At 40.9% G+C, this 16,255-nt stretch overlaps 1 protein-coding gene across 1 annotated transcript in view; it reads left to right on the top strand.

Moving 5' to 3' along the window:
- Positions 1-16,255, top strand: part of SYCE3 (synaptonemal complex central element protein 3) — a 28,894-nt gene that overhangs the window by 964 nt on the left and 11,675 nt on the right. The window contains exon 2 of the mRNA XM_049626619.1: positions 10,413-10,521. Coding sequence (XP_049482576.1) covers positions 10,413-10,521 — 109 coding nt within the window. The remainder of the gene's footprint in view (positions 1-10,412; positions 10,522-16,255) is intronic.

Here is a 16,255-nt window from a genome sequence, read left to right as displayed (position 1 = left end):
CCCCCCCCCCCCCCCCCCCCCCACTGCTCGCCCAGCCCCCTTAGTGTCCTGTTCCCCGCGTTCCCTTGGCTTTGGCAGCGCTCTGGCCCTCCGTTCCGCCCTAGGCCTGCTCACCCCCTTTCCCCGTCTAGCCATCCCTCCCCTGAGATCCAGCATCACCCTGGCCCCAGCCCCCAGCCCCAGGCCACCTGGGCCTCGACCTCATGTCCCCACTGGGCCTCCGCTGGCCCCCCCCCGCATCCTCTTAGCCCTAAGTCCGCTGCCTTACGTGTGTCCTCACCCTGCCCGTCCGCCCCACGCGTTTCAAAATCCCCGGCCAGCCACGTCCATCCCCTCTCTCTGTGCCACCCCGGAGTCCTGCGTTTGCTGTGCAGCCGTGTGGCCTCGGCACGCTACCCCCGCTTCTCTGCTGCACGTCTGGGTGCCTGTAGGGGGCACACAGCTTTAACCCTTATTATTGTCCTCAAACCGAGAATGCCTGTTAGGAGAAGAACCTTTTCATTGCCATTTGCGGGCGAGCTAGAGACCTCAGCTGAGCCTGGACCACCTGGCCCCTTAACCTGCCTTAGCCTTCCCTTCCCTTCTCAGGGTCATGTGACCACTTTCCTACCGGAAACCGGTCCCTGCGCCATCGGTTACCCTTTCTCCGCGTTCTTCAGCCTTTTCCGTTCAACTAGCTCTTTCCACACAGCCTAAACACAGGCAGGTTTCTGCCTTTGTGAATTAAAAAACAGAAAACGTTCCCTCTGTCACCTTCTTACTCTCTATTTGTCCTGTCTCCATGAAATCTGCATGTCCTCTTTTGTTTAATGCTTCATTAATTGTTGATTCGTGGAAATCTTGTTGTTCCTGTTACTCACTTAGGCCTGACGCCCAAATAAGATGTCCTAAATTCATTTGGTCCTTTCGTAATATTTGACATTGGTGTAACATCTCCCAACACAAAACAAAAGACACCTGTGACTGCACGTTACATCCCAGCTACCGACCCTTTCTCTGCTTCTCTTTGAACCAGAACACGCAAGTTTCTACTTCTCTTCTTACCCTCTCTGTAAGCACGTTGCAATCAGGCTTTTGTCCATGCCACCTCACGAAAACAGCTTCTGTCAAGATTGCCAGTGACCTTCAGATTGTCAAATCCATGGTCACTTTTTATTCCTTATGCTACTTTTTTTTTATGTTTATTTATTTTGAGAGAGAGAGAGAGAGCATGTGTGAGCCGGAGAGGGAGAGAGGAAGAGAGAGAGAGAGAGAGAGAGAGAGAGAGAGGGAGAGAGAATGCCAAGCAGGCTCCATTCATACTCTCCACAGAGCACTGGGCTCAATCCCACCAACGGTGAGATCATGATCTGAGCCGAAATCAGGAGTCAGACGCTTAATCGACTGAACCACCCAGGTGCCCCTGCTTATGCTACTTTATATGAGACACAATGGATCACTCTTTGTTTACTTTCTTTGCTGGTTTTTCTTCTACCTTTGCTGGTCCTCTTCTTCCCAAATTCTGAATATTAAAGAGGTCACCTCTCTTCCATCTACTCTCACTTCCTAGGAGATCTCAACTAGTCCCATGGCTTTAAGTGTCATCTGTACCCCAGTGACTCCCCAATAAGGATGTTCAGCCAGACTTTTCACCACACTCCAGATTTATATTTCTACTTGGATGCCAGGACATGCTGTTGGCTCAAGGTTTACAACATATTTAGAATCCAGTCACTTCTCACTATTTCCACTATTTTTTTTTTTTTTGAGAGAGAGAGAGCACGTGCATGTGCACACACGTGAGCGGGGGGAAGGGGTAGAAGGAGAGGGTGAAAGAAATCTTAAGCAGGCTCCGCACCCAGCACGGAGCTCTGTCTTGGGACCATGAGATCACGACCTGAGCCAAAGTCAAGAGTCAGGGGTTTAACTGCAACTGAGCCATCCAAGCAACCCTCGCTCCTCCCACTTCTAACACTGTGGTCCAAGCCTTGCCATCCCTTACCTGGAGTTTTGCGGCAGTTTCCTCTCTGCTCTGCCACCTCCACCATTGCAGCCAGAGTGATCCTTTTAAATCATAACGCAAATCCCATCACCTCTGTCGAATTCTTCTGACTTCTCCTCATATGACTCAGAATAAAAGCCAAAGTCTTATATAAACTGCAGTATCCTCTCCCGTCTTTCAGCCGCATCTAACAGCCTACCCTCCTTCACTCCACTCCAGCATTTCCAGCCTTCTTGACCTTCTTCAACCACACCCAAGCACACGTACCCTCAAGGCTTTTTCTTTCCTGTTCCCTCTGCACAGTACTCTTCCCCAAGGTAGCCACCGGACTCCTGTGCTCACTTTCTTGAGGCTATTTGAAGATTCACCTCAGAGCAGATTTCCATAGTGGTTCCTCCCACTCCCATTATTTTTTAGCCTACCTTACTTTGCTATATTTTCTTCATAGCGCTTATTTCCACCTGACATTTTATGTTTATATGTTCCTATACATATATATTTTATAGATTTATATATTATGTATTTATACACATAAATTATGTATTTATGTATCTGTCTCCCTTGACTAGAATGTAAACTCCACAAGGGCAAGGATTATTGTCTTTTGTTTGCTAATATACCCCTAGCACCTAAAACAGTTCCTGACATTTAATAAATATTTGTTGACTAAATGAATTAATTGGCCAGTCCCTCCTCTCTTCTGTGGTCTCAACTACACACTCCCCAGTTCTCTACATTTCTGACTGTTTATCAGTACCTTTTATGGGCTTGTTTCCAACTGCTCTTAAGAGCTGGTTTTTAAGGACTTTTCCAAATCCATTTTCCCTTCTCCTTTTATACATTCACCGTGAATGATTTTATCTTTTCCCATAATTTAAACTACCATCAAACATTTATTTTCAGTTTACCCTCTCTCTTGGGCTCCAATCCTGTATTTCAACTGTTTGTTAAATAACTTTACCTGGGTACACCATAGGCACCACACACTCAAGCTGCCCCAGATTGAACTCCTAGAGCCTCTTCATTCCATTCCTCTACCCCCATTATTTCTCCCCCTTTGTTCCATCTGTCAAGCTCAAAACTACCCACTGTATTGTCCGAGGCAATCGTGAGAAAATGTAATGCTAATGAGCTCCATCTCTAGAATCAGGACTGGGTTTGAATCCAGGCCTACTACTATTTAGCTGTGTGTCTTTGGATAGGTCCTTCCACAGTCCTCTGTTTCCTTATCTGTACAACAGGGAGAATAATAGCACTTAATTTTGTCACGTTGTTGTGAAATCAGTCAATGTTTGTTGAGAAGTTACGCAGTTCCTGGCACATATTAAGCATGAAATAAATGTTATCTTTTATATCATTAGATTCACATCTCTTTCTCATCTAATTATAGTAAAATGTTTTCTGAGCAACTACTCTGTGTGTACCTCGTGTTACACATACAGTCACGCCTACTATTTAATTTGTTAATTTGGGTGCCTACTCTATCCATAGCTATGTACATCTTCACAATAACCTACAAAGGAGCTATCATTTCCATTTTACAGAAGGGGAAACTAAGACTTCAACTTTCCAGTATCTCACAGTCAGTAAATGGCAGAGCCTGGATTCTAGTCCAGGATTTCAGGGTACACAGAAGTTTTTCTTTAGTTGCTTACTACATTTCATTGGTTGTGTTCACTCACATATTTATCAAGAATTTATTGCATACCAGTAGTATAATGTGTGAGCACGCAGACTGCAGCCAGATTGTCAGGACGCAATTCTCAGATCTGCGTCTTTGCTGTCTGACCTTGGGCAATTTAGTTAATTTCTCTGAGCCTTGTTTTCCTCATCTGTAAGTTGGAATAATAATAGTACTTACCTTATATGGTTTTGATAAAGATGCAAATGCTTACAACAATATCTGGCTAGAAGGAGGTGTAGAAGTTGCGGGAACATAAGAGAGGTGAAATCTTCAGGGTTGGCTGATTAGAAATGTAAGGAGAGATTTCTAGAAGTGGCCCTTGAACTAAGTCTTTAAAAACAGAGAGAGTGAGGCAAGGGTATTTCAGGCAGTAGCATAATATATATAAACACATAGAGGCAAGAGAGAACATGGTGTTCTCAGAGTCCTCAATGACATGGCTATAAAGGCTATTTAAGTGAGCAGGATTTGGTTTGAAACTGAGCAAGGACATTTGGACGAATGGCTATTGCTCTTCAGAGAATCTTGCGGTACAACAGGTCTCTTTTTACCAGACTTATTTCCTTGTTGGCATGACTATGTACCTATTTATTTATTTACTTTAATGTTTACTTTTTTGAGAGAGAGAGAATCTGTGTGTGTGCATGGCAGGGAGGGGCAGAGAGAGGGAAACGGAGGATCCAAAGCACTCCGCTAAGAGTGGAGAGCCCAATGCAGGGCTCGAACTCACAAACCTGTGAGATCATGACTTAAGCCAAAATAAGACATTTAATTGACTGAGCCACCCAGGTGCTCCATACCTATTTATTTTTTAATCTCCAATTTCTGTAGTGGTTGGCATATGGAAGACACCCCAATTTACAAAATCTTTGATATGACTGAAGCTTAGGGTACATATGAGGACATGGCTAGATATTGATAAATATGAGCTTTGGTGCCTTTAAAGGCATTATTTAGACAGAGAAAAGAGTATTTGAATGTTTGATTTTAAAAATTAATATTTTATTAAAGTTACTAATATTAAAAATCCATCTTTCCTTGAGCATTTAAGTTTAGTTTATAAATGTTATTCTAAATCAGATTATTAGATTACTTATCCTCAATATGATTATCTCATTCTAAAGTTTTTTTTTTTAATGTTTATTTATTTTTGAGAGAGCACAAGTCGGGGAAGGGGCAGAGAGAGGGGGACAGAAGATCCAAAGCGGGCTGTGTGCTGACAGGCTGACAGAAGCAACGGATGTGGGGTTGGAACTCATTAACCACAAGATCATGACCTGAGCTGAAGTCAGACGCTCAGCCCCTCAGCCAACTAAGCCACCCAGGTGCCCTCATTCTAAACTTTTAATCTTGTTGTAGGCTAGCAAATTTAATAATTATTTAAATAACATTATTGTTATGTTTTCTATTTATAAATTTAAACTCATTTAATTATAAACTTAATATATTTCATTTCTTTAAGTATCTCAATTGTCTTAATAATAAACCTTCCCACTTTTTTTTTAATGTTTATTTTTGAGAAAGAGAGAGAGAGAGAGAGAGAGAGAGAGAGCATGAGAGGGGGAGGAGAAGAGAGAGAGGGAGACACAGAATCTGAAGCAGGCTCCAGGCTCTGAGCTGTCAGCACAGAGCCCGATGCGGGGCTCAAACTCATGAACCGTGAGATCATGACCTGAGCCGAAGTCGGACGCTTAACTGACTGAGCCACCCAGGCTCCCCAAAACCTTCCCACTCTCTTAAATAATTCTTATAAATATTGGGGCGCCTGGGTGGCTCAGTCGGTTGAGCGGCCGGCTTCGGCTCAGGTCATGATCTCGCGGTCCGTGAGTTTAAGCCCCGCGTCGGGCTCTGTGCTGACAGCTCAGAGCCTGGAGCCTGTTTCAGATTCTGTGTCTCCCTCTCTCTGACCCTCCCCCCTTCATGCTCTGTCTCTCTCTGTCTCAAAAATAAATAAACGTTGAAAAAAATTAAAAAATAAAATAAATATCATAAGTCAAACTAATAAATATAATGAACCTCAGATTCCCTAAAAATGTCCTAAATCTCTTTATAAACTTAGTAAGATTTTGACTTAAAATTATAAGCCATAATCAATTTCACATTTTAAGCTAGAATGACAAAGTTGACCTGTTACTCTAATAAGCCAAATTCTCTTAAACATAGAAATGCATAAAATACCAAATACTCGCAGTAATTCTAGCTTTTTATGGTCTTGAACATGTCCTATCTTTCTTTGTTCCTTACCTTCTCAACATTGTAAGTTATTCACTCACTAAGGAAGCATCTATTTTATCCCATGCAATTTTTAAAGTTCCCTTCTCTTGTACTTTTCAGAGTTGTCCTCTCAGTTTCCTGAGATGTCATATGATCAGAGGACACTGGCTGGGGTCCAGGGATTCTCTGAGAGTCTGGACTTTACTTAAGACTCCAACTGGTTCTCCTTCTACCTCTCTGGCCCCTCTTCTTCAGTTGCTTTGGCTAGATTCTTCACATCTCCCCAAATTTGATGATGGGCTCATCTCCCTTGATCTCACCCATTGTCATGTCTTTAAATAGCATCTATATGGTGATGACTCCCAAGTTTCTATCTTTAGTCTACTCTCTCTGAATTCCTTTATCCAGTTGCCTACTCATCATACCCACTCAGATGCCTCATAGGCATCTTAATATGTTCAAAACTGAGTTCTTTCTTCTCCCCACACAACCCAGTGTCTTCCAGTTTCCCCCCATCTCAGTTAATGGTATCTCCATTTCTGGTTACCCTGTCAAAAATTTTAGTGTCTTCCCTGACTCCACACTGACTCATCAGCAAATCCTGTTGGCCCTGCCCTCAAAATATGCCCTGAACTATTCTATTCTCCTTCATACTACTTACATCATTCCTATGTTGATTCAAGCTATTATCTCTTACCTGCATTATTCCAGTGGCCTCCTAGTCACCCCGCTTCTGCCCATGTCCAGACAAGCTACTCTCAATCCAGTGATTTATTGACACATAAATCAGATTATCATCCTCCCAGCTCCCGTCTCACTCAAAGAAAAAGCCAGAGTCTTTTTGTGGACTACAAGGCCCACCATAATTCTGCACCCCGCAATTTTGACATCATCTTCTACTGCTCCCCCCTTCACTCTCTCTGTACCAACTATATTGCCTTTGCTGCTCTTCCTTCAGCTCATCCAGCTGACTCGTAGCTCAGGGCCTTTGTTCTTACTCTCTTCTCTGCCTGGGATGTACTTTTCCCAGATATCTGCATGGCTCATTCTCTCACTTCCTGCAAGTCTCTAGTGAAAATCTAGTCAAAAGACCTTCCCTGTACACTTATTTATTTTTAAGTTTTTATTTAAATTATACTTAATTGGGTACCTGGGTGGCTTAGTCATTAAGCATCTAACTTCGGCTCAGGTCATAATCTCACGATTCATGAGTTCAAGCCCCACATTTGGTGAGCATGAGCCCAGCTTAGGGTAAAACATGAGCCCCTGCTTCGGATGAGCCCTGCTTCTCTCTCAAAATATAATATAATATAATATAATATAATATAATATAATATAATATAATATAATATAATATTCCATTTTGTTAGCATACAGTGCAATATTAATTTCAGGTGTACAATATAGTGAGCAACTCAACACTTTCAATAAGACTTGGTACTCACACAAGTGCACTCCTTAATCCCTATCACCAATTTAACCCATCTCCCCACCCACCTCCCTATTAGTAACCCTCAGTTCTCTATGGTTAAGTCTGTTTCTTGGTTTGCCTCCTTCTTTCTTTTTTTCCCCCCCTTTACTCCTTTGTTTTGTTTCTTTTTAAGTTTTTATTTAAATTCGATTTAGTTAGCATACAGCATAATATTAATCAGCACTTCCATACATCACCTGGTGTTCATCACAAGACTGTACACTTATTTAAATTTCAGCCATCACCTTACACACACTTCCTCCCACACTCCATCTCTGGTTGACTTTTTTCCTTGGTACTTATCCCCTCCTTATGTTTATTTCACTTATTAGTCTTGTTTATTGTCTCCTCTCACCATGGAGTATGAATTCCATGAAACCAAGGATTTTAACCTGTTTTGTTCACTGCTGTATTTTCAGAATCTAGAGTAGTGCTCAATAAATATGTGTTAAATGTATGGGTAAAAGAATATAACTGCAACCTTATAAATTAGTGAATTGAGCAAGTACCCCACACAACATAGATATGAATTGTGTATCTACTTTGCCTTCACAGAGATTTTTGCAACCACCTACATGATAGAATTATTTTATTACATTTTTTATTTATTTAGCTCTTTTGTAGGAAAACTGTAGATTGTTTAACCTTACAGAGTTTTGTGGTTTTTTCATGGATATTTTTTATCACATCTCATGGAAATACACAACTCTTACAGATTTTAAATATCTCAATAAATTCTAGATCTCTCTTTTTAAAATTTATTTATTTTGAGAGAGAGAGGGAATGCAAGTGGGGAAGGGGCGAAGAGAGAGAGGGAGAAAGAGAAAATCCCAAGCAAGCTCCACACTGTCAGTGCAGAGCCTGATGCGGGGCTCAAACTCACAAACTGTGAGATCATGACCTGAGCTGAAGTTGGACACAACCAACTGAGCCACCCAGGAGCCCAAATTCTAGATCTCTTAAGGCTTTCTTCAATTATTTGGTCACAACTCAGAACTGGATGAGAATGGGAACAGTCAGGAGCTAGATATTAAGGGATCTTATATCTATAGTAAAGAGATTATATTTTATCCTGAAAGAAGATGGGAGCTATTGAAAGGTTGCAAAGAGAGTGACATGGTCAGATTTGCATGTTAGGTAAGGTCATTCTGGAGGTGAACTGGAAAATGGATTTGACAAGAGGAAGCTAAAAGCAGAAAAATCAGTCAAGAGTTTATGAAAATAGTCCAAATGAAAGGTGAAGAGAGCCTGCACCATCAGTTCCAAACTCTGTATTTTCAACTCCAGCCTTTCTCCTGAGCTCCAGGCCTATACATTCGACTGCCTATTTGGATCTCCACTTGGAGGCCTAATAGGCATCTCACATTAACATTCAAAATAGAGCATTTGGTTTCCCTTCTAATCTTCTCCTCTCTTAGTCTTCCCCTTTTTGGCTAATAATACCACCATGTATCAAATTGTTCTCATAAAAATTAGGAATCATTTTGATATCTCTCTCCCTACCATTTACCCCTGCAAATATAGACACATCAGATCCTCTTCCAAATTCTTTTGGCTCATCTTCCAAACTATAGCATGAACCCTTCCACTTTTCACCATTGATATCATTACCTACCACCCTAGTCCAAGCTGCATCCATCTCTAGATCATTCTAATGCTCTCTTAACTAACTGGTTCTCCCACTTTTGCCTCCTCTCAACCTTCTGCAATAGTCCAGTTTCCAAACAGCAGCTGAAGTCATTATCTTTTTTTAATGTTTATTTATTACTTTTTTTGAAAGAGAGAGCATGTGAGCAGGGGAGGGGGAAAGGGGGGCAGTATATAGAGGATCTGAAGCAGGCCCCACACTGACAGCAGAGAGCCTGATGCGGGGCTCAAACCCATGAACCATGAGATCATGACCTGAGCTGAAGTTGACCACTAACCGACTGAGCCACCCAAGCACCCCTGAAGTCATTATCTTAAAATATATCCCCTGCTCTCAACCTCCAGTGGCTTTCCCTCACACTCAAAATAAAACCAAAATTCTGGAGGCACCTGGGTGGCCCAGTTGGTTGAGCATCAGACTCTTGATTTCGGCTCAGACCATGATCCCAGGGTTGTGAGATCAAGCTCTGCCTTGAGCTCCTTGCTGAGCATGGAGCATGCTTGGGATTCTCCCTCTCGCTCTCTGTCTCTGTCTCTCTCTCCCCTGCTCACATGTGCGTGTGCTTGCTCACTCGCTCTCTCTCTGAAATTAAAAAAAAAAAAAATTCTTGCCTACCTAGCTGATCTCGTCTCATACCACTTTTCTCCCAAACCCCATTCTTTACTTTCTTTTCACGCCTTAAAGCAGAACATATCAGGGCCACTCCCACCTTTTCTTGAGCCGTTCCCTCTATCTAGAACTCTTCCCCTAGCTCTTTATATGCCAACTCCTTTTTATCATTCAAGTGTCAATTCAAATGTCACTTCATTAGAAAGGACTAATAAGCAAAAGCACCCCTCCCCATGAAATATCCTCTTTATTAAACCACCCTGTCCTGTTTTCTTTGTGCAGTGAACCACAAACTGAAGGTATGCTTACCATTCCGTTGTTTATTATTCGTCTCCTCCATGGAATGGAAGCTCTGTGAGAGCATGGGTTTTTCTGTCTGGATCTACAAATACACTGAAATATCCACATCCATAGTAGACATCTGACACATAGTAGATGCTCAGTAAATCTATTCAATGCTGGTTAATGGAATGGACCCGAATTAAAGCTGCAACCTTGGAGAGAGAAAGGAAGGGACTGAGAGATTTTAAAGAGCTGGGCCAGGCTATGAGTTCCAGAAGGCAGTGTTCAGTTCACTGGTGACTCCCAAGCAGCAGACCTTCTTGACCCATAGATGATTAAATATTTATTCCATGAACAAATAAAATTGGTGAGTTTCAGTGACCCATTTGGTCAGGAAAAGAAGATAAGGAGGTAATTAAAGATGGCCTTGGGTTTCTGGCTTGGGCTACCCAGGTATAAGTAATAGAGCTGGAATTGAAACGTCAGTCTGTCTCACTGCATCTTCTTTTTGTGCACTGCCTAGATGGCTGATTCTGATCCTGGAGAAAGAAACTATGACAACATGCTGAAAATGCTGTCAGACCTGAATAAAGACTTGGAAAAGCTACTAGAAGAGATGGAGAAGATCTCAGGTACAATGTCTTCCCCCTTACGTCCAGTAGCTCAGATTCTTCCTACACTGCTGAGCTCAGATCAAGTGCCTTAACGGGCCTTCCCTGACCACTTCTCAGCTTCTATACCATGTAACTACTATGCCACAAAATTTGACAACACCACTAAATATTGCCTTGAATTATTTTCTGATTACTGTATGTGTGTTTCCATGTTACTTCTTCAACTGGACTATTATCCTCCTGTGGGCAGAAACAGCGATTTCTTTTTTGTAACTGGGCACAGTACAAACCCAAGCTCAAGTATTCAGAAAATGACAATGTTAATATAACACCTATGAACAGAACTGGAACATTCTTCCTGTGAGTCGTTTAAATAGAAAGAGTTCAGAGTAATAGCGCTAAGACTGATGAGGTGCTGAAATGGGAGGTACAGTTAGTTCAGTGGAATAGAACAAGAATAGAGTTGAACAAATTTCTCCATTTTTGAATAAGAATGTTAGTCTGTTAGTCCACATGTTTCCACTAAGTGATAACCAGCAGTAGTGGAGATACTATTATAATTTCTTTGTTTTTTTAAGACTTTATTTTGGGGACACCTGGGTGGCTCAGTCAGTTAAGCATCCAACTCTTGGGTTTGGCTCAGAACATGATCTCACAGTTCGTTAGATCAAGCCCCCAGTCAGGCTCTGTGATGACAGTGTGGAACCTACTTCAGATTCTCTCTCTTACCTCTCTCTGCCCCTCCCATGTGCTCTTTCTCTCTCTCTCTCTCTCTCTCTCTCTCTCTAAATAAATAAATAAACGTAAACAAAAAAGGCTTTATTTTTAAGTGATCTCTACACCCAGTGTGGGGTTTGAACTCACAGCCCTGAGATCAAGAGTCACGTGGGCTACTGACTGAGTCAGCCAGGCATCCCCCCACCATTATAATTTCTTTAATTTGTTCTTTACTAATTCAGAATATGTATAATTCTTTAATTTATAAGCCTAAGTTTTATTAGAGAAAATAATAATGTAAAACAAATTTTAGAAAGCGTGCATACTCTACTCAAAATGAGAAACAACCTTTTTTTAGGGACATTTTTAGTTTGCAAACAATCTCCATTTATTACAACAGGCTTTAGAAAATTTCTAGTTGAGTGGTGCCTGGGTGGCTCAGTTGGTAAGCGTCCGACTTCAGCTCAGGTCATGATCTCACGGTTTGTGAGTACAAGCCCCGCGTCAGGCTCTGTGCTGACAGCTTGGAGCCTGGAGCCTGCTTCGGATTCTGTGTCTCCCCGTCTCTCTGCCCCTCCCCCGCTCATGCTCTGTCTCTCTCTATCTCTCAATAATGAATAAACTTTAAAAAAGAATTAGAAAATTTCTACTTGAAATGTTGGCAATTTTTTTGCCTATGTACTTGAAAGTTTTTTATATTTTGTAAACTGTCTTTTAAAAATGTTCTAGGGGGCACCTGGATGACTCAGTCAGTTCAGCGTCCAACTCCTGATTTCAGCCCAGGTCATAATCTCATGGTCCATGGGTTCAAGCCCTGCTTGGGGTTCTGTCTCCCTCTCTCTCTGCCCTTCCCCTGCTTACGCAGTCTCTCACTTTCTCTATCTCTCTCAAAATAAATAAACTTTAAAAATAAATAAATAAACAAATGAATAAGTAATTAATTAATTTAAAAGTCCTATAATTTGTTTTCTACCAAAAGTTATATAATTCCTTCAATCTAATAAGATATTCTCCTATCTAACAGTATTCACTTAGTGCCTACTGTATGCTATTGTAGGATTAGGATTGAATAGAGATATCAAATAGAGATGCTCCTTCATTAAAAGAAGTAGGTAGGGGGCCGGAAACAGACATCAAGATGACTAATTATAATTTAAATATATAAATTTAAACCTTTTAATTTTCTATTAAAACTGTAATCTAGTAAATGCTGATAATGGTGTATACCAACTACTGGGGAGGGAGCAGAGAAGAAAGAGAGGCTGACTGCTTGGGGAGGCAAGTGAGGCTCTGAACAGCGCATTAGGGAAGGAATCCAGATTGGACAGATGAGGTAGGGATGCTGGAGGTAGAGAGGAGGGGCCGTCCTGTAGAAGAAATAGCCAAATGTGTGTGTGCCAGTGAGGGAAAGCTGGGCATAGGGAGCAAGATTAGCGCATGAGAACCACAAGAGGGCAGGCCAAAGAAGAGGCTGAAAAGGTGAGAAGAAGGGTCTTCAACATCAGCCTAAGGAATTTGACCTTTCTTTTCTTTTCTTTTGTTTCTTTTCTTATTTAGGTAATAGATAGCCATTGGGATTTCAAGGAAGACACTTGTGTTTTAGAAAGATACCTCTGGTAACCAAGGAGGGATGGTTTGGAGAGGGATGACTAGTGGAAGGATCAATTATGAAGCTTTGCAAAACTAAAAGCTAAAAAGGAACTAGCCTTAACTCTGGCTTGGCACTGAGAACAAGACGGAAATAGCAGACTTCTGTGATAGAATCTCTTGGTTTGTAAGAGGTCTTTATTATTAAGACTATAAAGTCTGGGGCACCTGGGTGGCTCAGTTGGTTGAGCCTCTGACTTCGGCTCAGGTCATGATCTCTCAGGTTTGTGAGTTCAAGTCCCAAGTTGGCCTACTGCTGTCAGCGCAGAGCCCACTTTTGAATCCTCTGCTCCCCTCTCTCTCTGCCCCTCCCCTGCTTTCAGATGCTTGCTCAGTCTCTCAAAATAAATAAATAAACTTTAAAAAAACTTTAAAAAAAGGATTTAAAAAAAAAAGAAAATCTTTCCCTAATCTGAGATTAGTGAAATATTTACTTATATTTTCTCCTACTTTACTTTGTGTTCCTCTTTTTAAAATTTTTAAAATTTTTATTTATTCATTTTGAGAGAGACAGAGACAGTGTGAGTGGGGGAGGGGCAGAGAGAGAGAGAGAGAGAGAGAGAGAGAGAGAGAGAATCCCAAGCAGGCTCTACACTGCCAGCACAGAGCCCAGTGCAGGGCTCGAACCCACAAACTGTGAGATCATGACCTGAGCCGAAACCAAGAATTGGACCGACTGAGCTACCCAGGCACCCCTCTTTGTGTTCCTTTTTAACATTTACTTCCAAACCACCTGGTGTGCCGAAGGAACCAAGCAGCATATTGCATTTTTATTTAGATCTGCTAGCGACTCTTTTTCCAGCAACTATTCCAATAATAATTAAGGTAGTAGCTAAGTAAGTTATTAAGTAACAATAGTTAAGTCAGTTAATGTTGCTAAGGTAATAGTGTTATTAAAAATACTCTCTCCTTTCAAGATAAGGTTGACAGGTATTTATATTGAAATAAGTCACATAAAACACTCAGCTTTGACAATTTTTTAAATGTGAGTAAAATTAAAGTTGTCTGATACTTGCAACTATTATATTTAAGCAGCTACACTTCTTGAAAGGCTTGTGCATTTCTTTTCTCACAGGAATGAAAAAGGTTTAGCCTATGTACACTTGGCATAAATGAGGCTTTTATCATGCACAATTCCACACCCTCTCCGCTTGGTGCTTTTTGCACATCACACCCCTTGAATTGATATAAGGTCCATTATTTGTTCTTTAGCTGATTCTTTCCTTAGTTTTAGTTTCACATATTTTCCTCTTTTTTATAATTCTATTTTTATATAAATGTTCTGCACAGTAGTCTGATTTGGGGGTAATATAAGTCTTTGTAGAAATTTCTTGAGGCGCCTGAATGCCTCAGTTGGTTAAGTGTCCAACTTAATTTCAGCTCAGGTCATGATCTTACAATTTGTGGGTTCAAGCCCCGTGTCAGGCTCTGTGCTGACAGAGTGGAGCCTGCTTGGGATTCTCTCTCTCCCTTTTTCTGCCCCTTCCCTGCTTGCATGCATGCTCTCCCCCTCTCTCCGAAAAAAATAAATGTACTTAGTATATAGATCTTAAGTGTTCTCACCACACAAAATAAATAATAACTGTGAGGTGATAGAAATGTTAATTACCTTGTCTGTGGTAATCATTTCATAATGTATACAAATATCAAAACATCACATTGTACGCCTTAAATACATACAATTTTTGTCTCAGTTATACTTTTAAAAAGCTGGAAAAATATAATCTCAGAGCCAAAGAAATATCATGACTTGGGGGGCAGGGTTAAAGCACCATTCATTCATTCATTCATTCAACAAGTACTTCCTGAATGAACACATGCCAAGCCCTGCACTTTAATTGCTTATAATCTAATGGGGGAAATAAATGCATAGACATATAAATGCAGTATACAGGGGTGCCTGGATGGCTCAGTCGACTAAGCATCTGATTCTTGATTTCCGGTCAGGTCATGATCTCATAGTCATGATGAGCCCTGTGTCGGGATCTGTGTTGAGCATGGAGCCTGCTTGGGATTCTCTCTCTCTCCTTCTCTCTCTGCCCCTCCCCACCACCCTCTCTCTCTCTCAAAATAAAATAAACATTTAATAAATAAATAAACAATTAAGAAATGCAGTATACTATGTTAATTGGTATAATAAAAGGATTGTAAAGTTCCAGTGAGATTTGGAATCGATGGCTGAAATCTGTCTGGTAAATTATGGAAATTTTTTTTTTGAGAGAGACAGAGTGTGAGTGGGGGAGGAGCAGAGAGAGAAGGAGACACAGAATCCGAAGCGGGCTCCAGGCTCTGAGCTGTGAGCACAGAGCCCGATGCAGGGCTCGAACTCACAAACCACGAGATCATGACCCGAGCTGAAGTCAGACGCTTACCGACTGAGCCACTCAGGTGCCCCTAAATTATGGAAATTTTTAAGAGGAGGCATGAAGCATTTCTCTGAAGTAGGAGTTGTTAGGAGTTTCTCAAATAGACAAGTGATGGGCAAGGCTTTCAAATAGAAAGAACAATTTGTGCCAAGGAACAAAAGTATAAGAAAGTTGGTTGGATTTAATGTTAAACTTCTGTAGAATAAACTACAAGTGGAAGTGGTAGAGAATAAATCTAAACGAATCATTTGGGGTCAAATCATGAAAGACTTTGTGTACCACACTAAGAAGTCATTCTGTAGTCAACAGGGGAATAACTGAAGAAAGCTAAGCAGAGAGAAAACATAAAGATTTATAGAAAGGTTTTAGAAAGATTATATAGCGGTGTGGAAGAGATTGGAAGCTACCTCAGCAGTGACCTCACAGATAAATATTACCAGATACAGCATTGGTGGTATAGTGGCGAGCAAAGCTGCCTTCCAAATACATGAAATGATAAGCCACTGTGAGTGAAAGTCCACAGAAGCAAGAGTCAACATATTTAGATCTCCAAGGACTATAGGTGATGTCAGATGCAGAATGCAAATAGCTGTGTATAAAGTGGCTACAGAAGTAATGGATGCAGTTACAAAGATGAGTATGAAAGAATCTCAAGGATAGACATTTTCGAAAAGAACAAATGGAGCCTCTTAAAAAGAAAAAGATAATTGTGAGATAAAAATGAAATCAACAACAGTTGAAGAGATGATTAATTGCAGGCTAATGCATCAAAAAGAGATAATGAAAGTAAAAGTATGAAGAGATTAAGAGACTTGTGATATAGACCAAGAAGTTCTAATATATACCTAATTAGCATCTCAGGAAAAAAAGACATTAGAGACAATGGAATAATGGCAATACCTACTAATATAATGTCTGTGAATTTTCCAGGACTAATGAAAAATTGAATCATAGATCCAAGAAACAAAATACATTAAGTAAAATAAAATTATATCCATACCTAGACACATAATAGTGAAACT

Source organism: Panthera uncia, chromosome B4 (genome assembly GCF_023721935.1).
Source record: "Panthera uncia isolate 11264 chromosome B4, Puncia_PCG_1.0, whole genome shotgun sequence".
Classification (NCBI taxonomy): Eukaryota; Metazoa; Chordata; class Mammalia; order Carnivora; family Felidae; genus Panthera; species Panthera uncia.
This window is presented reverse-complemented; position numbering and strand designations above follow the sequence as displayed.